Raw genomic sequence first — 24,181 nt, forward strand, 5'->3', positions numbered from 1 at the left:
AGAGCGCGCGTCCCGCTCCATGCCCAGCAGCAGCGGGAGGAACCTAGGCATCTCACACAGCCGTGGAGCTCTGGCAGCTGCTCCGCACGGCCCAGCCCCAGGTGGAGAGCAAGCTGGGAAGATCCCTAGGTGACCCTCAGCCAACGGCTTGCTTGGGAGGGACAGTGCATGTCTGGGACAGGGGGCTCTGCGGGGGCCATCCTGGGAAGTGGGGAGGAGAGCTGGGAAGGGGGCACAGCTCCTTCACGCCCTCTGTGACATCCCCTCAGGACCTGTCGGCATGTCCCGTACAGGAGAGGTCTCCTCTGCCGGGGTGATGGGAGAGCTGCCCCCACGCCAGTGCGTCGGGCTCTTGCAGTGGGGGTGAGGGAACTGCCCCACACGCTGACCTCCCAGCCGGCGATAAAACCCCTCGGCACCGCCGTCTCCAAGTGCTCCCCCGCTCCCGGAGCCGAACTTCTGGGGCCGGAGGGCTGCGGGCTCCCCCCCCGGAAGGAGGCCTAGAAGACCCTTGTCAGGGTCACTGGTTCCTAACCAGCCTCTCTCCCTCTCGTGCAGCCTCATGTCCTCCAGACGCTATTACTTTGAGCTCCTCCACAAGCAGGATGACCGCGGGTCGGACCACGTGGAAGTAGGCGTGAGTAACCTCTGGTTGGGCCCTGCCAGGCTTGCTCTGTGGTGCTGGCTTAGCCAGGCCCCGGCTCTCACGGCTGCTTACCTTCGGGGAAACACTCTGAGAGTCAAGAGCACGTCCCTGAGTGGCCTCCATCCCCTCGCTGGGCTCTGCTACTTCCCTTGCCAAAGCCTCAACTTGGATCTGTTCCAAGGGTGAAGGTTTGCCAGAGGACAATGGGAAACCTGCAGTTGAATCCCCCATTCCCCCACCACACCCCCACAACTTCAGCTCAGAGAAAACCTGTGAGAAGCCTGAGCCCCAGCTCCTACCATCTCTTCCCTGCAACCCTGGAGTACATCCCCCGCCCACTTACTTGTGTCTGAACCCTGTAGATTCCCCCAGGCAGATCCCTGACCTCCCCCCTCATCTACACTCCCGGGCGCCCTGTGGCTCCCGTCTCTCCCTGGAGCTTTCCCTAGAGATGATCCTCCCCCGTTGTTTGCGCACGTAGTGTGTTCCGGGCAGGGCATCCTCCTTGGACATGGTGCATGACTGGCGTCTCTTCATAGCATTGCACTGTAATGCCCCAGCCTTCTCCGGGACTGAGACGCTACAGGGCATCAGGGTCAAATCTTCTAGCGGTGGCCCCCGATTCAGGGGGCTCGGTGTGAGAGGCCCAGAGCCTGGTTCTCAGCAGCACTGAGCACCCATGTCTCCAGCTGACGCCGGTGGGATTGGCAGCTGCTCAGCACTGCTGACGATCAGGTTCTCTGCATCTCGAGCTAGCCCGAAATCTCTGCAGGCCCGGGGTGGAGCAGGGAGGGGACTGCTGGAGCCCAGTGTGTCTTCAGGGACCCCCTGTCCCTGCCCCTGTCTCTCCTCCAAATTCTCAACTCCCACCTCATCCAGTTCAAACCCCGATGGCTGCAGAGGGCCTTTGCTGGAGCACATGGGAGGCTGGCCTGGCCCTGCCCAAGGGGGGGTCACTGAGTCCACAGAGCCCATTCTCCTCTTTCGATAAAGAAGCCGCCTAGCCAGCCTTGCTGCCTCAACGGGAGGGTGCCACCGTGAGCTGTGTGTGCTGCCCTCGGAAGCGCTGCCTGCTGCCCGGGTCAGTCAGAGGGGGGCATCTCAGGCCTTCGGCAGGGATGTGAGTAAAGCTGTCGCTTGCCAGCCCCTCCCCAAAAGGCAAAAGGGCCCAAGGGATGGCTAGTGCAGACGCCCTGTTTGGCTGTGGCGTGGTCCCTGTGGGACAGGGTGGGACTCCTCCACTTGAGACCGTCCAGCCAAGCATGAGCGAAGCACTGGTGGAGGGGGATAATCCTGCCTTGGCTGGAGGGGATGGGAGGGTGCGCTCTAATAGGTCTCACCCATCTCTAGCCTCCGAGAGCCAGACCTCAGCGGGTGTCATTCAGAGACACCCCAGTGGAGTGACACCAGCTGAGCCTGTGATTCTAGCCTCCCTGGGTGCGTTGAAGGGCCAGCCCCAAAGGGGTGTCTGCTCCCTCTGCCCATGCTATGAGCAGGCAGAGCGCGGGTCAGCGGAGTGCGTCTTCCCAGCCTGGCGCTGGGTGGTTTCTTCCCTTCACACGCTGGGCATCCGATGGACTGTCAGTGCTAACGGCCTTGCTCTGGCCTCAATGCTTCTCTCATAACGAACGCTAATTGAGCGTCCCCGGGAGAGGAGTCCTGGCTCCAGGACTCGGCAGTGAATCTGCCAGCCATTGCTGGCCGGACTGCCTCTCTCCTCTCCTGGAGACCATCTGTCATCCCTAGAGCAGGCATTCCCTGCCAGCTGGGCACCTCCCTGCGGCCGGTGGAGGAGGGGCGAACCCACCTCTAGGCACAGCCATCTTTTGTGCTGGCTCTGCGGGGCCACGTGCTCTCCTGAGGCCCTCGGAGCTGTTGGGGAAGGCAGGGCCTTAGCTAGGCAGTGACATGCGCTGGGGCTGGGAGCAAGGCAGGCAGGCACTTCCCTAGCTGCGAGGGCTGCTCTGTGCTCAGCCTGTGCCCCTCAGGTCGCCAGGCTCTGGTTCACACACACCTGCTGGCCTTGGTGCGTCCAGCCCTGGGTGCTGCTCTGGGCTTCCTGTTCTTGCCTTACCCGTGAGCCTCCGCAGGGGGCGCGTCCCCACATTCCGCTGGGCGTTCTCCAGGGCATCGGGGTGCTTGGGCTGCTTGTGGGAGACGGGGGTGTGCAGGAGCCGGAGCCATGCCGGGGGCTCGGGGCCGTACCTGTCAGTGGGAGACTGTGGAAAGCAGCTGATACAGTTGAGATCTTGGTCTGCTATGAGTTGTCGAGAAAGGTGGGGACGGACAGACAGACAAGCACCCAGCCAGCCAGCATCCCTTCCCCCCTGTCCTGCCATGGGAAGCCAGTGCTGAACGAAGCAGCACTGTCTGCAGAACCACCGAGCAGTGTCTGTGCCTTCGAGTGACCTGCAGAGCGTTACCCGCAGTGGAGTCTCCCGAACGCCTCTCCTGCCCCATCACTTCGCAAGGTCTGGCCTGGGCAGGGTCCCAACAAGCGGGGGCAGATGGAAGCTTTGGCTGCGTCCCTGGGAGGCTGAATGACCCTCTCAGCTGGGCGTACGGGAGCCTATTGACCCTCCTGTGGAGCCTGGATTCCCCTTTCCCCGCCTCATTCAGCTCCGGGGCTGTGCCTCAAACCTGCCTCCCTCAGCCTCAGGGCTCCCTTCTGCCACCCTCAGCACCTGGCATTTGTGAGGAGATACAGGGCCCGATGGCAGCACTGACAGCTACTGACAGTCTCCCCTAGAACCGGCCACCTGGACATTTGGGCCCATCCATTTCCCCTGGAGCATGGCCTTTGCTCAGCTCACACAGGGCTGCTCTGCAGGGGCAGGAGAGAACAGGTGACTGCCTAGCAGAGGAGGAGCATTAAAGGCGACCTGCCAAGGGATTTTTAAAACGGAGCGGGTGCCCTTTTCCACATCTCTGCGGCATGTGAAGATGGCTGGAAAGGGCACTTTTCCCTGCTTGCTGTGCACCTGGGGAATGTCCGGAGTGTCAAATCCAATCTCCTGTCTTTGCTGGATGACCTCTTGGGCAACTCGGAGTGTGTGCATTGGGAACACAGGCGCCTCAATGGGCGCGGCTGGATGTTGGGTCTTCAGCAAAGGTTTCCTTTCTCCACAGTGTGTAATCATAGAATCCTAGAATCTCAGGGTTGGAAGAGACCTCAGGAGGTCATCTAGCCCAACCCCCTGCTCAAAGCAGGACCAATCCCCAATTTTTGCCCCAGATCCCAAATGGCCCCGTCAAGGATTGAACTCACAACCCTGGGTTTAGCAGGCCAATGCTCAAACCACCGAGCTATCCCTCCCCCACTATTATTAGCACTGGAGTTAAATGTGTGCAGACAAAACACCACAAAGTTCTAGACAGTCTGATAATCCCCCCTCCCTTCCCCCTCCTAGCGGCTCAGCTTTGGCACTTTTGAGGGCACCGTCTCCCTAAGTCTCCCAATGCCTTCAGCACAAGCAAGACTTTGAATTTCAAAGGGGAAAAAACAAGCGGGGTGGGCGGGAGAAAGCCTTTTGGGGAGGGAGATCCCTTTGAAGGGATCGTAAAGAAGGGAGGAACCCCAGGGTATCTTCCCCTTGGCAGTTCCCCACTGTACCGCTATGAATTTAGGGGCTGGTCCATACACAAAACTGCACCCATTTAGCTACAGGTGTGATCATTTAAAGTGGCTTTAGTTAAACCAATGCCCAAGGCTGCCTGGCTGCAAAGTGATATAAAACTTAGCTTAAGTCGATTAGAAAGGGGTTTAAATTCAACTGAAACAAGCCACTCACAGACAGCAATAGAAACATCGACCCAGGGCTCTGGGTCAACATAACAGCCTTGGTATAATCACCCATGTAAGTTGACGCAGTGCTGCTTCTGTGCATAGACAGGCTTGAAGAGAGGCTGGGGAAGAGAGCACTGTTTTAGGGCCTGAGCCAAAGCTTGCTGACTTCCGTTGGCTTTGGATCAGGTCCCAAGTTGGCAACTTCAGTAAGAGCTGTCTTCAGGAAAGGAAACGTGCCCAGCTGCTCAGTGGGGCTTCTGGCTCGTTTTGATTTCAATAGTTTAAGCACAAAATACTGTGCGGCTGACTTCCAAACTGATGTTTAATGTTGTGAGGGGTGCCCCTAGCAATGACTCGGTGCTGTTGGTCTCAGATCCACCGCGCTCCTTAAAAAGCTGAGCAATGAAACAAGAAACTACCTCCATTCAGGTAGCACCTTCATGCAAACTACGGCCGGCGGGCCACATCCGGCCCACCAGCCGATTTCATCCGGCCCTCGAGCTCCCGCTGGGGTGTAGGGTCGGGGGCCACTCAGTGTGCACATGCCACAGCTCCCGGAAGCAGCGACGTGTCCCCCTCCAGCTCCTATGTTTAGGGGCAGCCAGGGGGCTCCGTGCATTGCTCCGTCCGCAGGCGCAGAGCTACCTGGCCACGCCTCCGTATAGGAGCCGGAGAAGGGACATGCTGCTGCTTCCGGGAGCTGCTTGAGGTAAGCACCACCAAGAGGCTGTATACCTGAGCCCCTCCCGTGCCCCAACCAACTGTTCCAGCCCCGATCCTCCTTCTGCCCTCCGAACCCCTCGATCCCAGCCCGAAGCACCCTTCTGCACCCCAAACTGCTCATCCCCAGCCCCACCCCAGAGCCTGCATCCCCGCCAGAGCCCTTAGCTCCTCCTGCACCCCAACCCCAATTATGTGAGCATTCATGGCCCACCATACAATTTCCATACCCAGATTGGCCCTCGGGCCAAAAAGTTTGCCCACCCTACACTAATGTCTTGTGCTCCCCCTGCTGGTGCTGCGGCACAGTTCACCATCGTCGCACAATTACACTGACATCTGTAGCTCAAGGTCTGTTAATTAAAAGATCCTGGTATCAACCCAGTTTGGGGGATCCATGCTTGGCAAACAGTAGAGGTGGGCAGGGGGCCCTGAGAAAAGTTGTTTTCTACTTTCTTGGCTAGTATTGCAAAAAAATACCAAGAGGGAAAAGGCAATAATGAAGAGCTAGCTCTCTGTGCTTGAGAAAGCCATCCCCTCAAACAGGGTTGGGTGCTTATTTCAGGAGGGCATCTAAAACTCTTTCTCCTCGAGATAAAATGTTCCTCGTCTCCCAGAGACTCTGAACAATCTCGTTTTGATACCTCTCTGCAGAGCCTTGCTCCTTTCATGGAGGCCGTTCCAGCTCTGTGGGCCGCTGGAGGTGAAATATTATTAGCCTTTTTAAAGAGGTTCAGTGGGTCTCTCTGCTCAGCTGCCACTTAGCCTGGCTTGATTAGCAGCACGGGGGAGAGTGTGTGTGTTCTAGAGATGCACACGCACGCAGTACAGGGTATGGATTAAAATTGCCTTTGTCACGCAACACAATAAGCGACTGAGTGGCAAGCCTGTTCCGTCGGAACTGTGATCACAAAGGTCTCTCTTTCAGAGGAACAGCCGTGTTAGTCTGTATTCGCAAAAAGAAAAGGAGTACTTGTGGCACCTTAGAGACTAACCAATTTATTTGAGCATGAGCTTTCGTGAGCCACAGCTCACTTCATCAGATGTTTACATCTGATGAAGTGAGCTGTGGCTCACGAAAGCTCATGCTCAAATAAATTGGTTAGTCTCTAAGGTGCTAAAGGTCTCTCTGCACATCTGAAATCCTGGTTCTGAGTCACAATCCCACAATGGGAGACTGCAATTTCCTAGTCACTAAAAACTGCCCTCATTTACACCAGAGTAAATCCGGAGATGTTCCTGTTGGCTTCAGGCGGAGGCTCCTGCCATTGTGGTGTATAAGGGCTTCTCTAGACTACAGAGGCTAGCATTAATGCAACCCCATTGGTTTGGCTGCGTTGGTGCGAAGCAGGGTGTGTGCACAGATGCCCTGGTGAATTACCAGTGAGTCCTGCCTGTACAAGCCCAATCTTGGGGCAATGCATGTATGGCTACAGCAGTGCAAACACCCCAGCCGCCCCTGTACAGAGAAGGCCAGCGCGCCAGTCTGGAGTCACTCTGGATTTACACTGGTGTGTCCCAGGCCACAATCTGAGTTGGAGGGCATCAGTGCTGCACAATCTGGCGCAGCCACCTTGGAACGGCACCTCCCTGCTCCCCACACGGACAGGGCTGGAGCCTAAGGGCGTGCTACCTGGCAGCTGGCTACTGGGAGTGGCTACTTCCTGCTACCCAGAGATGGGAAGGCTCAGATAGGCGCGGGCAGCAAGCTGCGGACTCGGCTTCCCTTGGGCAGCCTCTTCTCCCTGACAATCCCTGGCAGCCAGGAGAGGAGACACAGAGGGAAGAAGCGTTGAGCGGGCACCGGGGCAGCCTCTGGCTTCCTGCTTGTACACCAGACCCCTCTTGGGCAGGGGGGCCAGCGTGACACCCTCAGCCCCAGCTGTGATTCTCATTCTCTCTCTTCCAGTGGCGAGTGTTCCTTCCTAGCCTGAAGTTCGAGGTGATCGACTCCCCCTTCATCTCTCTCTACACAGGTGAAGCCATTCCCCAGCATGCTGCCCTCCCCCAGATCCACTTACCCTTCCTCCGCCGGGCATTTGGGGGTAGCGTGTGCCCAGAAGTGCATGTGCCGTGGGAACAGCAGGCTGCGCGTGTAACAGACGCGATCCCGCATCGGACCATGTACTCATGCACGTGTGCATGTGGGGGAGAGCGCGTAGCAGAGGGAGCAATGGGATAGGGATGGCCGCGGGAGCACATGAGATTGGGCGTGTGCATGTGGGTGTGCCACGTGGACAGGCGTTGGCATGTCTGCGCCCGCATGGCTGGGTACAGCTGCAAGCAGGCCAGAGCGTGGGAGCCGGTGGGAATTTTCTACACAAAATGGTTTTCTTGTCGACAAACGGCCTTTTTTCCGAAACCCAAAACTTCCCTCAAAAAATTGCCCCCCAAAATGTTCTGTTTTCCATTATGCTTTCTGCAACTCTGGCATTTTGTCTAAATCATTGCGGGTGTAGAGGTGTGGAGTGGTTCGGGGCTGGCACAGTGCTATGGGGTGGATCAGGGCCGGGGGAGTGGGGTGTGGCAGGGCAGGCGTGGTGCTGTGGGGCGGATCAGGGCAGGCATGGCGCTATGGGGTGGATCAGGGCCGGGGGAGTGGGGTGTGGCAGGGCAGGCGTGGTGCTGTGGGGCGGATCAGGGCAGGCATGGCGCTATGGGGTGGATCAGGGCCGGGGGAGTGGGGTGTGGCAGGGAAGGCGTGGGACTATGGGGCGGATCAGGGTGGGCACAGTGCTATGGGACAGATCAGGGCTGGGGCAGTGGGGTGTGGCAGGGCAGGCGTGGCGCTATGGGGTGGATCAGGGCTGGGGCAGTGGGGTGTGGCAGGGCAGACGTGGTGCTGTGGGGCGGATCAGGGCGGGCACAGTGCTATGGGACAGATCAGGGCCGGGGCAGTGGGGTGTGGCAGGGCAGGCGTGGCGCTGTGGGGCGGATCAGGGCGGGCACAGAGCTATGGGATGGATCAGGCTGGTGCGGCAGGATGTCCTAGGGCAGAGCCTAGGCCTGGTGGCACGTGTCTGGGGAGCGGCGTGTGGCCGTGGTAAGATGGGAGCGTGTGTCCGTATGTGCTTCCCACAGAGGGCTGAATCGGAAGGAATTCCAGCTGTTGGCGCTTTTCCCCTCATCTTCCCCCAGTGCTGCAGCAAACCCTGCAGGCAGCCCAGAGTTAGCGGCGCCCGGCCGGCTGGTGCCGTCACAGGACAGATGCCAGCACAGTGACGGTGTCCTGCAGTGCTGGTTCCAGCCACCCCACCCTTCGCTACAGAGAGCCCAGCCAGGAGCCACCTCCGTGGGGCCAGCCGAAGAGCTGAGCTCAGGAAGGGAGGAGATGCCAGTGCCTGCCCCACCCTCTGACACCCGCGGCCAGGCGGATTCCATTGACAGCCATGGTGGGACCCCTGCTGGGAGCGGCTTGGTCTCCCCTCCAGACTCACCCCCACCCTGGGGATGAGGAGAAGGAGCTATTGCCAGGCAGCCATTGCTTCTCAGCCAGTCAGGATCTGCCCTGTCTTTCCCACTGCTGGCTCTCAGCAAGAGGGCCCTGTCCCTGGACAGGACAGCCGATCCCAGAGCTCCTTGCCTGGGGAAAGGTGCCTTCCCTAGAGCTCCTGCCCTCACTCCTCCTGGCTTCCTAGGGAGACAGGGGAGCCGAGCAGCTCCTGGCCCAGGCCCTGGCCGGACGTAAAGAAGAGCTCGGTGTAGCTCGGAAGCGTGTCTCTCTCACCCACAGATGTTGGTCCAGTAAAAGCTATTCCCTCCCCCGCCTTGTCTCTAATATCCTGGGACTGACATGGCTACATGTATTTTCCACGGTATGCATCCGATGAAGTGAGCTGTAGCTCACGAAAGCTTATGCTCAAATAAATTGGTTAGTCTCTAAGGTGCCACAAGTCCTCCTTTTCTTTTTACGAACACAGACTAACACTGCTGTTACTCTGAAACCTACAACAACACCGATGACCTGTCTTGTAAGCAAGGATGGACGGTGTGGAGTTTACTTAAATCTATAGATCTTCTGCTCCCCCCACAACCCAGCCCGGCAGCAGGAGCCTCTTGATGGATAGATCCTGGCCCAGCTCTCCTTACATAAGGGGCTGGTAATTAAGTGTCCCCTGGAAGGGGTTGATAAGGCAGGAGGTGCAGATACACCTAGGATCGACGTGGAGAAGAGGGATGGTGGAGCAATTGGGATATCGACACAGGTGCCGGCGAGACAGATGGTGCACGCATGTATTTCCTCCTGCACGCTATCAGTCAGCATGTGGGTGTCCCCTGCCCCCGTGCTCCCTCCCTCCCCCACGGTTTGGGACTGCAGCCAGCCTGCGCTCAGAATGCAAGGTGGGAGAAGGGGGCAGGGTTGCGAAAGCGGGAGAGTTATTGAAGGGAAATGACTGATCGTGGAGTAACAAACCAGCCCTTCCTCCCTGGGTATGAAGGCTAGGACAGTCTCCTAGTGCAACAAACAGGCTGCCGCGGATCCACAGGTCTGGTGCTGTCGTACAGTCCTGGAACAGTCCCTGGTAAGACCCCTTCTTAGGGTCACACTCGTTCACTGGGGCAAGCCACTTGGCTTCACCACCACCTGGGACCGACCTGCAGCAAGTCCACCTGGATGGGACACCTGCCAGAGACTTGCACGCCCAAAGGGAGCAATGCACCCCCAGCTTCCTTATTCTGGAGTGACTCTCAGCCAGCGCTGTAAAAGCAGCAGGGTTTCTTAGATATCTGGAACACAGCATAGAAAGTCCTTTGTTAACATGGAGAACAGAAAGCTACAGCCTAGCCCATCTGGGTCAGACCAGAGCCCTCTGACCCCTCATTAGTTCCAGTCCAGAAGTGTCCCCTGCCACACTTAACAACCCACACTTAACAACCTCACCTGGCCCCTCCTCAGTCCTTTGTTCTCCAGCTGGTCACACTCAGCTGGGTTCCTAAGGAGGGTGGGCCATTCATGGTCTTTTGTAGCTAGGTGCCAAATGTCTGGGTGATTGGAGTGGCCATTGTCTTCTGAGACTCTCCATGGGCATGGTGACCCAAGCAGCTAGGCGTCGGTCACGCCTGTATCTCTGGGTCTCTGCAAGAAGTAAACAATCCTTTCCCACCGCCTAGTTAGCCACGCCCTACATAGGGGAAACTGGGGCCCACACACTAGTCATCCAAAATATTCTGAAAAATCCCCACTCCAGCACACAGGGCTCAGCTTGTCAGCAGCGTTTTCACTGCAGCTCTGACCTCGCATTACCTAGGGCGCCCCGGCTCTCTCTGGCTCCTGTAGTTAAACGCGTGGCAGGCAGGTGTGCTCGCCCCCGGCCATACGGCACAGCAGAAGTTTACACCTCTGTCACGTGGCTGGGATCCAGATCCACCGACCGCAGGGGCTGCAGGGCCATTTGTGTCGATAAAATATGGTCGCCTCAGGCCAATCCAGTCAGTAACAGACACACTCCACCGGAGAAGGCAGGGTCACCTATCGCAGTCACCCCTGGGGGGGCTGAGATGCCTATCAGTCTCTTGGAACTAAGAGCAGCCAGTCAGGCCTGTACCAGATTCCTCCCACTGACCAGGAGGGGCAAGATCCCTGCTAGCATGCATCAAGGCATCATCCTATGGTACAGTTTCTGTGACGTACCCTGGTGGTGCCCAGCACTCACTGGCAGACAGCCTCAGCGGGTATTTCAACACTGGTCGCGAGTGGGAGTGACAATTCAGGGCTGAATGGCATCTGCACTCAGTGGGGAACGTCATTGTGGGACCTGTTTGCCTCTCAGATGAACAAGAAGTTCAACATGTGTTGTTCCAGAGCCACACAAGGCCAGGACTCCTGGGGCAGTGCCCTCCTACTGACTTGGATGAGCCTTCCCCTCCATCCCACTACTCCCCCAGGGTCTAGGGAAGATTTGTCATGACAAAGCATGAGTCATCCTCTTTGCAACCAATTGGCCCAGACAGTTTTGCTTTCCGGACTTCCTGCAAAAGTCAGCCCATCAGTATTCAGCCCTTCCTGGCTGCTAACTCAGGAGAACGGCAGGATCAGACATGCCAGCACGGACTCTCTTCTCCTTGCCATTTGGCATTTGGATGGTCATCAGACCTACAGCATTCATGTTCGCAGGCCATTCAAACTATTCTTAATCACAGCAGGGACGAGTCTACCAGAAAATGTTATCTAGCCAAATGGAGATGTTTCTGTACCTGGGTGCAATGGAACCAGCTATCAGAGCCAGCAGGTAGTCCTGCTATTTTAGCCCACCTCCTCTCAAGACATCAAGTTTTTCTGTTACCTCGCTGCAGGTCCACCTAGCAGCAATCAGTGCATTCCATCCGGCAGTAGATGGCTACTCTGTTCTTACTCACCCAGTAACAACCAGGTCCCTAAAGGGTCGGCCTGGGACCTTCCCACCGGTAGGGGAGCCAACGCTTCAGTGGGACCTCAGTCTCTTACTTTCAATGCTTACGAGGCCACCTTTGGAACCACTGGCCACATGCTCAATGACCCACCTGTCTCTGAAGGTCGCCATGACATTGGCCAGGAAAGTGGGTGAGCTGGGGTCCCTCATGGCTGACCCGCCATATGCTAATATTCGTCAAGTGAAGGTATCCCTGCACCTCCGTCTGAAATTCATCCTGGAGGTAATTTCCAAGTTCCACATAAGCCAACTGATTCACTTACCGATATGCTTCCTGAACCTCCAAGAAGGAGAGGAGACTTCGCCCCCTCCGTGTCAGGCGAGCACGGGCATACTACCCGCAAAGAATGACACCGGTTAGAAAATCAGCTAGACTATCTGTCGCTCTAGCGGAACGAGCCTGGGGACAAACGATGCCTGCTGAGAGACTCTCTACGTGGATCTCTGGCTGTATCCTCCTTTGCTATCAGGTGGCACATCTCCCTCCCCCCCGGACAAGGCGAGGGCCCAGTTCACTAGAGCTCAGTAGCATCTCCTCGAGAAGCGCCTATGCTGGACATTTGTAAGGTGGCCAGCGGGTATGTTATGCCTGGGGCCTACCCTGGGGAACTGCATTGCTCCAGACATCTCAACCGCCGGCAGGAAGGAGTGTGAGGCGGCAGGGGCCCGGGTGACGGCGCCAGTGGAAGCCTCTGGACCAAGGGGCGGGGTTGGGGCAGGGGGATCAGAATGGGGTAGGGGGGTGGGGATGGGGTGGGATTTGAGGGGCAGTGCTAAAACTGCAGGTCAGGAGGGATTAGCCTGGGGCATAGTTTGGGGCCGGTGGGATCAGGATTGGGATGGGATGGGGTTTAAGAGGCAGCGCTAAAGCTGCAGATTGGGGGGGGGGGTCGGGATGGGGTGGGGCAGGGCGGGGGGATTGGGATGGCTTCGAGGTGAAGGGATGGGGATGGGGTGGGGTTTGAGGATCAGTGCTAAAGCTGCAGTTCGGAGGGGATGGGGATGGGGTGGGGTTCCGGGCGGGGATATCAGGATGCGGTGGGGTTCGGGGCGGGGATATCGGGGTGGGGTGGGTTTGAGGTGAAGGGATCGGGATGGGGTGGGGTTTGAGGATCAGTGCTAAAGCTGCAGTTCGGAGGGGATCGGGATGGGGCGGGGTTCCGGGCGGGGATATCGGGATGCAGTGGGGTTCGGGGCGGGGATATCAGGGTGGGGTGGGTTTGAGGTGAAGGGATCGGGATGGGGTGGGGTTTGAGTCTCAGTGCTAAAGCTGCAGTTCGGAGGGGATGGGGATGGGGTGGGGTTCCGGGCGGGGATATCGGGATGCGGTGGGGTTCGGGGCGGGGATATCAGGGTGGGGTGGGTTTGAGGTGAAGGGATGGGGATGGGGTGGGGTTTGAGGATCAGTGCTAAAGCTGCAGTTCGGAGGGGATGGGGATGCGGTGGGGTTCCGGGCGGGGATATCGGGATGCGGTGGGGTTCCGGGCGGGGATATCGGGATGCGGTGGGGTTCGGGGCGGGGATATCAGGGTGGGGTGGGTTTGAGGTGAAGGGATCGGGATGGGGTGGGGTTTGAGGGTCAGTGCTAAAGCTGCAGTTCGGAGGGGATGGGGATGGGGTGGGGTTCCAGGCGGGGATATCGGGATGCGGTGGGGTTCGGGGCGGGGATATCGGGGTGGGGTGGGTTTGAGGTGAAGGGATCGGGATGGGGTGGGGTTTGAGGATCAGTGCTAAAGCTGCAGGTCGGAGGGGGAGGGGATGGGGTGGGGTTCCGGGCGGGGATATCGGGATGCGGTGGGGTTCGGGGCGGGGATATCAGGGTGGGGTGGGTTTGAGGTGAAGGGATGAGGATGGGGTGGGGTTTGAGGATCAGTGCTAAAGCTGCAGTTCGGAGGGGATCGGGATGGGGCGGGGTTCCGGGCGGGGATATCGGGATGCGGTGGGGTTCGGGGCGGGGATATCAGGGTGGGGTGGGTTTGAGGTGAAGGGATCGGGATGGGGTGGGGTTTGAGGGTCAGTGCTAAAGCTGCGGGTCAGAGGGGATCAGGATGGGGCGGGGGGATTGGGGTGGGGTCAGGGCAGGGGGATGGGGCGGGTTTTGGGATGCAGGGGATGGGGTTTGAGGGCAGCGATAAAGCTGCAGGTCATGGGGGATTGGCATGAGGCCTAGTTTGGGGTCGAGGGATTGGGGTGGGGTGAGGAGGTTTGGGGTTGGTGCTAAAGCTGTGGTTAGGGAGGGTCCGTATGGAACATCTCTGTCTGGCCCCATCACCCAGGAGTAGACGTGGGATCATTAGGTGCTCCCACCCGCAGAGCATGACCAGCTGGCCCTGGGCCTGGCTCGATGGGAGCTGAGTCAAGGCCTGGGGTCACTGTGGCCTTTCTCCTCGTTCTCCCCTTCAGACGAGTCCCCTCTGAAGATGAACCACGTGGCTCACATCCCTCAGTCCCTCGCCAGTCACGCCGGGAGCTACCTGTGGGAGGCACAGAGGGATGAGCATGGGGCCGACATGCTCAAACCTGACCCCAGAGACACCTTCTTCCTCAGTAAGTGGGGCAGGGGAGCGTGAGGAGATTGGGGCTGGGATTTAAGCTGGGAGAGGAACTGTTAGTCTGTTCAGAGAAGGCGAGGAAATGAGGCTGGATAGGATCAGGTACCCAGGGACCCCCTGTGTCCCTTCAGCTCCATGCCCTGGTGGCTACTCACAGACCCAGGCTGGGCTATACGGGATGGGATGGGATGGGCTATAGGGGCTGGTGTGGGCTATAGGGGTTAGTCTGGACTGGCCGGTAGGGGCTTGACTGGGTGGTCTCCCAGGTTGTGTTGGGCTATAGGGGATAGGATGGGCAGTTGCCCAGACTGTGATGGGCTATAGGGGATAGGATGGGCTGGGCTGGCCTATAGGGTGTGAGCTGGGCTATAAAGGTTAGGCCGGGCTGGGTTGGGCTGGACGGTTGCCCAGGTTGGGTTGGACTATAGGGGATGGGATGGGTGGTTGCCCAGGCTGCAGTGAGCTATAGGGGATAGTCTGGGCTGGGCTCGCCTATAGGAGCTGGTCTGGTCTATAGGGGACAGTGTGGGCGGGGTCAGTCGTCCAGGTTGGGCTGGACTCTAGAGGGCCATGTGGGTTTTCTCTGCATATGGGGGTGGCTGAGGGCCCCCCACGCAACACAGACGAAGCCCTGACTTCCTCTTGCCCAGCTCCCCAGATCGAGGCATCCCGCGTGGAGAACGTGCTGGTGCCCTGCGCCTACAGCCCCACCTACGTGGTGAAGGACTTCCCTATCGCCCGCTACCAGGGCCTGCAATTCGTAAGTGTCCAGCTCAGCCATGTCTCCACTCCCCTTCCCACCCCTCGCCCTGTCGGGGTCACCGGGAGACCCATGTGTCTGTGCCCCCAGGACGGGCTGCAGGGCCTGCCCGAGGCAGTGGAAAACCTCCCATTGGTTCTGGGGCTCTGGACCAGGCCCATGGGCACAGCTCCTCCGGCCTCCACCACTCAGCCCTGACTAAGGCAGCCGTGGCCAAGCACAGGTTGGCAGAGCTGCAGCACGGGGGGGTCGGGGGTGCGTGGAGCAGCCATGCCACGAGGGCCCCTGTTCCGTATCCTGCCGGCTCTGCAGTCACTACGGGCTCCCAGTAACTCTGCTGCGGTGTGGGAGGCTCCCTGCGCCAGCAGAGCGCTCCGTGGGGAGCACCCCTCCCTCGGCTCGCCCACCGACCGGCTGTGACGCGACCCCTGGCGCCCCTTGCAGCCTGGCCGCCTTCTCCTCACCCACGCAGCAGCTGATGGGCTCGCTCTGCTGCCAAGGAGGCTGGTAGAAGAGGGGTCTTTGCTCTCTCTCTGTCGAATCTGTCGGTGCTTCTGGGGACTGAAATGAGATAGGCTGGCAGAGGGGTGGGGCTCTCTGACACACAGGGGAGGGCACCGTCCAATAGGGTCCCTTTATAAAGACCCCTTTACGGCCCTCCAGCCCTGCCCATTAAGTCCCCCATCTCTCACCTGTTCCAGAGGTGCCAGGCCCCTGCCAGTCCTCCCAATGCACGCACCAGCTGGCTCCACGTGCCTGCTGCTCCTCTGAGGCAGTGCCCATCCAGGCCCTGTTCCTGTCTGGCACAGGCAGCTGCAGTGCTGGCGAGTCATGACACCAACCCTGAAATGGGCCCTCTCCTTCCAGTCCCCTCCCCTGCCCCAAGCTGGCTCTAGGACTCCTCAATGGAGCCAGCTGAGCGCTGGCCTGGCAGACGCCATAGAGGCAGCTCGGGCCGTGGGCTGATGAGCATCAGGCTTCTCTGCCAGGAGACACCACAGTCCAAGAAGCTTGCGCCAACAACCTCGCATCCTCAGAGCCCTCACCAGGCGCGCCCACACCTGGACCCCCTCTCTCCTGCCACCCCCGGGGGACGCTGGTTGTGTGCGTACCTCGCCAGGCCCTTGGAGTGCACTCTTGGTGACTCCTCTGCTTGGCTCCCCAGGTCTACCTCTCGTTCGTGTACCCCAACGACTTCACCCGCCTCACCCACATGGAGACGGAGAACAAGTGCTTCTACAGAGAGTCCCCCCTCTACCTGGAGAAGTGAGTGGGGGGGGTGGGCAGGGAGGTTCAGCGGGGGCCCTCTGCTGGCACTGCTGCTAAGGACAGAGAGAGCCCCTGGGCATAGGGCTTCTTAGTGCCAGGACAGGGACAGGTGCTGGCAGGGAGGAACCAGACACTGAGCCTTGGCCCTGCTCTGCCAGGGGCTCAGCCAGGGTGCTGAGGCGGCCTGGGCCTTCCCACAGGGTGGTTGAGACACGGACCCTGTTTCCTAGGGAACCAGACTGTACCCACCAAGCCCATTCCTCAGGCTCTGCATCCCGTGCCAGGCTCCTTTCCAGCCAGAAGCCTTCCCGCCCCATGAGCCAGCTCAGGAAATGCCAGACCAGGGGCAGATGCCCACTTTTCATCAGCTCTGCCCCTCCCTCCCCTGCATCCCCGCAGGGTGCCTCGCCAGCAACAGGGAAGCATGTTTCCTCTACCAACCTATTCACAGCGAGAGATTGAGAGGAGAAATGTGGGGGCCACCCAGTGTCTGAGCAGCCCATCGCTCTGGGCTCGCAGCGGTGGGTGGGCAGATCAGGCCTCGCCCCCGAGCCCCAAAGTAAAACGAGTCTGGGGATCTCAGCTCTGGTCCTGCCGGGTGAGACGATATGGAGCTGAAGAGGTGCCCTGGTTTAGTTTGGTTTGGTTTGGTTTGCCAGAGGCTGGGCCAGTATCAGTGCAGCTGTGTGCACACGTCTCAGCAAGGTTGTCCTTTGCTTCTTTCCCCGCCCCCCAGGTTTGGCTTCTACAAGTATATGAAGATGGATGAGGAAGAGGAGGATCCTCGCCGGAGAGCCTTTCTCTTCCTGAACTCGGACAGTAAGCAGCCCTCGCACGCCCAGCCAACGCCGCTTGCTCCGGTGCGCCGTGCTAGTCTGTCCTGCCGCCCGCTAGCAGGGATGGTGCTTCACGGCCTGGCATGCCCAGGCTCTGTGCTTCGGCGCTGGAGCCCTGGTTGCTGAATTGGGCACCAGACGGGTGGTGGGGAGGAAGTTGCTAAGTCAGGCAGGACTTGGGAGGATCACAACACTGAAAGGAAGGAGTGAGCCCACTTAGACAGTCAGTGTCCCTGGGGCAAGGCCGTGTGGGAATGGAGACTTCCTGTCCCTCTCCCAGCAATTCTGGACACTGGTGACTGAATCTGTGTTCCCATTTATTGATTGCCGCGCCACTGAATCCTCTCGGATTCACGGCTTCGCCTTGCCAGCCTCCAAGTGCTGCTCACCCTGTACACTAGGGCCAGGATTCCTGCTCTCTGCCACCTCGGGGCGCTTGGACCTGTGCCCCCAACACGACCCTGGCAGGATTCCCTCACCCTGCTCTCTTCAGGCACTTGGACCTGCACCCCCAACACACCGCAGCACAATTCCCTCACCATGCCCCCTCAGGGCGCTCGGACCTGCGTCCCCAACTCACCCGTGGCAGGATTCCCCCTCCCTGGTGCCTGAATTGGGCACCAGACGGGTGGTGGGGAGGAAGTTGCTAAGTCAGGCAGGACTTGGGAGGATCACAACACTGAAAGGAAGGATTCCCCCTCCCTGCTGCCTCGGGGCGCTCGGACCTGCGCCCCCAACACACGCCTGGCAGGATTCCTGCCCCCTCGGGGCACTCAGACCTGTGCCCTCAACACACCCCTGGGAGCATTCCGCCTCCCTGCCCCCTCGGGGCGCTCGGACGTGTGCCCCCAACACGTCCCTGGCAAGATTCCCTCACCCTGCTCTCTCCAGGCGCTTGGACCTGTGCCCCCAACACACCCTGGCACAATTCCCTCACCCTGCCCCCTCAGGGCGCTCGGACCTGCGCCCCCAACACACACCTGGCAGGATTCCTGCCCCCTCGGGGCGCTCAGACCTGCACCCTCAACACACCCCTGGGAGCATTCCCCCTCCCTGCCCCCTCGGGGCGCTCGGACCTGCACCTCTGAGCATGATCACGTTGTGGCTGACTTTCCCAGCATGCTCCTTTAGCTGGCGGTGAACCCCTGTGTAGAACTGTTTCCATCAGCCCACTGGAATCAATCAGTGCAGCTGGAAAAGAGGGTTTCCTGCACATGCCTCTGGGTCTCCTCCCCTTGGCTGCACCAAGGGCCTTTCACTCGGTTTCGGCAGCCTGGCTGGGCCGGTATTGGGTCCCCATCTCATTGTGGGGGAGGTTGCACTGGCAGCGCCACGCCGATCTCCACCCACGAACGCGCACGACCCCTCCTGAGCTGTGCTGTGTGTTCCCAAGAGCTCTCCCTCGTCTCACCCACACATGCGTCCTCGGCATCCGGAAGGGAAAATCAGCACCAGGCCAAAGCTGATTTCTGCTGAGACTTAATTGCCTTAAAACAACGTCGGTCATTTCCTTCCCCTCCAAGTCCCTTTGTGAGTGCAGGGTGTTAATCAGAGTAACTCAGAGCTTCGCTGCCCCTTTGATCTGCAGCTTCTCCAAGTGAGTTCACCGAAGAATTCCGTGGCTGGGAGCAGCATGAATCCTCCTGCCCAACTTTCTGTGGGCTGTGCCGGGGGTAGGATTTATATACCCAGGGGTGCCAGGGCCCTCCCACTCATCTACCTCCTGAGCAGCAATCGACCAGGAGCTGTCCCCAAGGAGGAACTGCTCCTGTTCTGAACGAAGGCAGGACGGTCTGAGAAATGGGCACAGGGTTGGATGGGAGGGAGGATGTCATCCGACTTCTGCCGCGCGTTTGCTGTCTGCTTTTGGGCCAGTCATTGCATCTTTCAGGCTCAGTTTGCCCACCGTAAAATGGAGATAATAATCCGTATCCCCAGGGGGGGTTGTAAGGGCTAATTTGTACATGTCTGTAGAGCGTTTTCGGGATATACCAAGTGGTATAAAATGTAAACTCTTTGGGTGTGTTCACATGGCAGCGAGTCTCCAAGCCCGACTCTACAGACTTTACCGCTGCAACGCTAAAAATAGCAGTGTAGATGTTCAGGGTTGGACTGGAGCCCAGGCTCTGACGCCCGGAGAGAGGGATGGGTTTCAGAGCCCGAGCCGGGATATCTACACAGCTGTTCGTAGCACCACACGGGGGCCCTGCGAGCCCAAGGCTGTAGACCCAGGCTCTGAGAGTCGCTGCTGGGGTTTTTTGCTGTGTAGACAGTCCTGGCCTCAAATGTCTCTATTGTAGAGCTGAACAGTGCCCAGCACAGTGAGTCCCTGATCTCAACTGCAGTGTCTAGCTGCTACCATCATACAAATCGTAAATGAGCATCATAAAAACCTTGGGGGGTGGTAGTAGCATTGTGTTATCAAAGCTGGGGATGGCAAGGCAAATCAAGCTGTCATGTAAGCACATGCTGTGTAGCCTGTAGTGGGTCTTCCGCCAGGGCTGAATTCGGTCCAGCGTGCTTGTCTTAACCATGCAATCACTGGTGTAAATCAACACCTGTGAATTGCATCATTTTATCCTTTGCTTTGTTCTGCTTTGGCTCTGTTGCTGTTTGATGCCTTTGTTTGTCTGTCCAGCTTGGCACAAATGGACCCCTGAGGCAACTGTACACCTCGCACTCCCCATTTATAGCACGTCGCTAACAGACTCGTCGACTTTAAGGCCAGAAGGGACCTGATCATCGAGTCTGATCTCCTGCAGATTGCAGGCCACAGAACCTCACCCACCCACTCCTGCAATAGCCCCTAGCCTCTGGCTGAGATCCAGAAGTCCTCAAATCTTGATTTAAAGCTTTCAATTACTGACAATCCACCATTTACTCTAGTTCAAACCACCAAGTGACCCATGCCCCAGGCTGCAGAGGAAGGTTAAACCCTGCTCCCCATGCCAATCTGACCTGAGGGAAAATTCCTTCCTGACCCCAAATATGGTGATCAGTTAGACCCAGAGCATGTGAGTGAGACCCACCAGCCAGACACCTGGGAAATAATTCCCTGTAGTAACTCAGAGCCCTCCCCATCTAACCTTTCACATGTGCCCATGGGGGGCGCGAGGGCTAGTTCATTAGCTTGTGGAAACATCTTTCAGATCCTCTGCTGGAAAGACTGAAACACCATTGCAGTTATTTAGTCCAGTAGCAAAATCAAGACTCTCTCCCTTGGTGATGGGGTTGAAACAAGGGAACGGAGCCGACACATCAGAGTTGCTGCCAGTCAATCCAAGAACCAGAAATTGATACCGCTGACAAATGGACACAGTATTAGTTGTTGTTATGATTTATTACTTGTCTTAGGGGAGGCCCCACCTATGTTCAGGGTGTGCTGGGTGCTGTCCGTACACCTAGTGAGACAGTCCCTGCCCCAGTGAACTTACTGTAAGCAGACCAATCAAGGGTCCAATCCCATATTCCTGGCTGATTTGAACATCCCAGGGTCACTTCTCTGGCCAATAAAACATACCTGAGTAATGCTAACAAATGAATAACACCTTGCTCTTCTCTAGCCCTATTCAGCAGGAGATCTCAAAGTGCTTTCCATTCTGTAATGTTTTCATCTCTGTGCAGTGGGGCAGTGCTCTTGTCGGGGAACGGAGGCTAAGTAACGTGCCCACGGTCACGCAGGGAGTCTATGCTGGAGCAGGGAATTGCACGCGGGCCTCCCAAGTTCGAGGATAGCGCCGCAGCCACTGGACTGTCCTTCCTTGTCGTCCCAAGAAGGGGCTGGATCCTGAGCTTCTTTGTCAGCCAACTGAAGCCCAGGGACTGCAGGGTTTGGTGGAACGTGAGAACACAGTCCCACCTGTGTGGGTAGCTAGGCAGCCACCCCCTCCCCCCCGATCATGTTCTCGCAGAGCCCCCACAGCAACCTGGCTGTTGGACACTGGCTGCCAGGATCAGTGCCTCCCTGCACGGGCTCCACGTTTTAAGATGCAGTAATAATTTGTCTGCTTCGCTAGCTGGGTGGGGTTTGATGGCCTGCAATGCGCATTGGCTCAGACTAGAGGGCTTGTTGGTCCCTTTTGGCCTGAAATGCTCTGGCTGTGAACCACTGCTGGGGGTTATTACACTGCAGGGATCTCATGTGTTTTTCTGGCCTACCCAAGGTGTGTTTGCTTTGCAGATTTCCTGGAAGAGGAGGAGGAAGGAGCGGACAGTCCTGAGCCCACAGACCCGCCTCCCGACGCCAAGGAGAAGAGCCCCAGGGGGCCGAGCCCACCCCAGGGCACTGGGACCAAAGGCAAAGAGATCCCTCTCGCTGCAAGGGATTACGGGGGCAACGTAGACTACTATGCTTTCCGCCACCACCAACAGCCAGTTCATGATGAGGGTGCTGCACCAGGGCAGCCGCAAACCCAGGATGTACGCAACCGGGCCAGCCGCAGCTCCACGGCCACAGCCAGGGATTCCCAGGACTATGAGAACACTCCCCCTTTACGAGAGCAGACCCTGGTACAGGGGCGCTCCCTCAGCTGGGTGCTCAAGGAGCCGGAACAGGCGAACGCCGGGGAGGAAGACAAGCTGGGGCTGCTGGCACCGTCAAGGAGGGGCAGTGTCCTAAACCGCCAACCCCACCTCTCCGTGCCCATCTTCGGGGGCAAAGCGAAGCCACAGGGCCCAAGCAGGCTCCTGGTGCCCGTGGGGGAGAAGAAGGCTAAGAAGGAGGCCAAGAAGCCCCATGAGAAGGTGTATGTGACCCGGCTGCAGCCTGGCAAGCGCAAGACCACAGTGCAGGAGGCCACCTTCCCCAGTGTCTTCCTCCACCCTAAGCCACTCAGGAGGGTGCACCTGAACTCGAGGGCCCCCCAGAGGCGCTCCGCCCCCTCCACCAAGCTCCGCACCGTCCCTGGCCAGAGGGTGCCCTGGCTCCCGGGCAACAGCTCCAGGGAGACGTATCCCTCCAAGAGGAAGAGCCCCAGGGCCAGCAGCAGGAAGTGGGAGCAGCTGTACAGGCAAGAGGACCCCAAGGCTGTGAGCGAGCGGAGGACACGGCCCAGCGTACAGCCGCCACCAGCTGAGGGGCTGTTCGGCAAGGAGGCCCTGGAGGTCCCCACCGCCACCCCAGTCAGGACTGCGGCAGCGGCTGCCCTGGATTACAACTCCTCGGAGGCAGCCCTGTCAGCCGGGGTGCGGGTGACGTCCTTCCTGAGGATGTCGGAGGTGACTGCGTTGCAGCAGGAGGTCCCGGGCAAGGCCCAGGAGGAGGAGGAGGAGGAGCTGTCGGACTATAGCTACGAGAACTCGGAGCTGCAGCCGAGCTGGCTGGAGGACTCCATCAACTGGCAGAGGACGTTCAGCGTCAGCTCGGTGGACTTTGAGCTCCTGCGCTCCGACTGGAATGACCTGCGCTGTAACGTCTCGGGCAACCTGCAGCTGAGCGAGAGCGAGGTGGTGGACGTGGTGGCCCAGTACATGGAGAAACTCAACGAGAAGAATGGGGGGTAGGGAGAGAAATCGGGGTGGGGGGGGTACTGCGCTTCTGCAGGGCATGCCACATGGAGCTAGGCCCAGGGCTGCCACCAGGGCCAGGGGGACCAGTGGGGCTAAGCTCTGCCCAGTCTTGCCCCACCCTGGGCAGGCAAGAGAGCAGGGTGGTCTCCCTGGTCATCCAGCCTTGACTACACACACTCCACTCCCCCAACAGGTCCTCAGCCCTGCACCTCCTGGGATGAGGGGGCACGCAGCCAGGAGCTTCCCCACCCTGCTCTCCCACACCACAGGGCCTCCCCTCTGGGAGGAGGGGGTGCTCTCCTGGCCTGGATGACACCTGGAAGGGTGGGAGCAGGGCTGCCCATTGTCCTTCAGCTAGCCAGGCGGCGGAGGGGGTCCCTGGTGTGGGGTGGGGGCCTGGGCCTCGCTTGGGAAGGTGAGAGCATCGGCGCTGCCCTCCCTCCAGGATCTACACCCTGCTGCGCATAGTCAACGTGGAGAAGCGGCGAGACACAGCGCGGGGGAACCGCTACCTGCTGGAGCTGGAGCTGCTGGAGCGGGGCCAGAGGACCGTGCGGCTCTCGGAGTACGTCTACGTCCTGCTGCACCAGGGCAGGCCAGACGACAGCACCAAGGCCAACCCCGAGGGGCCCGCGCCCCTGGCCACAGAGCCCCAGCCCAGCCCCTGGAGCCTGCTCTACGGGAAGCCCATCCTGTGCCAACCCCTGCGGCTCAGCTGGAGGCAGGACGTCATGGTGCACTTCGTGGTGCCAGGTGAGGGAAAGGGGTGTTATCCGCACCCTCCTCCCAGGGACCAAAGGTCCTCCCAAGCTCCCACCTGCACCAGGACCTCTGGGGTCATTCAGAGCATTAGATGGGCCCAAAGCCCAGGCCCCAGTGGGTGGCGGTTGGCTGCGTGGGGCGCACGGGCTGTGGCGGCTCATGGGATCATCCGGGAGGCCTGGTCCCCTTGTGCACACAGGCCACGTCTGCTCCTCCAGGGCTGCCCAGCAGCAGAGACTCAGGCCTGGTCTCTGCTAGGAAATTAGGTCAATATAACGACACCACTCGGGGGGACAAAAACCCAGCCCCCAAGCAACCCAGTTAAATCCACCTGGTACTTGGTGTGGAATGGTGTGGGGGGGGGTGTGTGGCACTTGGCCCTGGGAATGGGGAGTGGATCCCTGAGGTGCGGCTGGGGAGTCTGGCTCTTGGCCCTGGGAGCAGGGAGTCGATCCCTGGAGGGTGGCTGGGGGTCTAGCTCTTCACCATGGGGACGGGGAGTGGATCCCTGGGGAGTGGCTGGGGGTCTGGCTCTCAGCCCAGGGGATGGGGAGTAGATCCTTGGGGGGGTCTGGCTCTCAGCCCCGGGGCGGGACGTGGATCCCTGAGGAAGGGCTGACCCAGGGGGTGTCTGCTTGTGTGGCAGTGAAGAACCAGGCACGCTGGGTTCAGCAGTTCATCGCGGACATGGCCGGCCTCTACTGGGACACCAAGGACACCAACTTCAATGTCATCCTGGTGGACTTTGAGAGTGAGGATATGGATGTGGAGAAGGCGCTGCGGGAAGCCCGGCTGCCTCGGTAACAGAGCAGGGAGCCCCAGAGCCCTTCCTCGCCGCTGTCCCTCCCCACCAGTGCCAAGCCCAGCACCTTCTCCTTGCCGCATCCCCAGCCCCACAGAAACGGGAGCCTGGGCCCAAGTGCCCCCCACC

The 24,181-nt window shown here is 59.2% G+C and overlaps 1 protein-coding gene across 3 annotated transcripts in view; it reads left to right on the forward strand.

Annotated features, from left to right (window-relative positions):
- B4GALNT4 (beta-1,4-N-acetyl-galactosaminyltransferase 4) overlaps positions 1 to 24,181 on the forward strand; it is a 124,482-nt gene that overhangs the window by 92,290 nt on the left and 8,011 nt on the right. For all 3 annotated transcript variants that reach the window (XM_048853326.2, XM_048853324.2, XM_048853327.2), the window contains 9 exons: positions 559 to 637; positions 7,063 to 7,129; positions 13,967 to 14,110; positions 14,766 to 14,875; positions 16,041 to 16,141; positions 16,881 to 16,963; positions 21,161 to 22,478; positions 22,934 to 23,241; positions 23,897 to 24,050. In XM_048853326.2, the coding sequence (XP_048709283.2) occupies positions 559 to 637; positions 7,063 to 7,129; positions 13,967 to 14,110; positions 14,766 to 14,875; positions 16,041 to 16,141; positions 16,881 to 16,963; positions 21,161 to 22,478; positions 22,934 to 23,241; positions 23,897 to 24,050 (2,364 nt within the window). The remainder of the gene's footprint in view (positions 1 to 558; positions 638 to 7,062; positions 7,130 to 13,966; positions 14,111 to 14,765; positions 14,876 to 16,040; positions 16,142 to 16,880; positions 16,964 to 21,160; positions 22,479 to 22,933; positions 23,242 to 23,896; positions 24,051 to 24,181) is intronic.

Source organism: Caretta caretta, chromosome 6 (genome assembly GCF_965140235.1).
Source record: "Caretta caretta isolate rCarCar2 chromosome 6, rCarCar1.hap1, whole genome shotgun sequence".
Taxonomy (NCBI): domain Eukaryota; kingdom Metazoa; phylum Chordata; order Testudines; family Cheloniidae; genus Caretta; species Caretta caretta.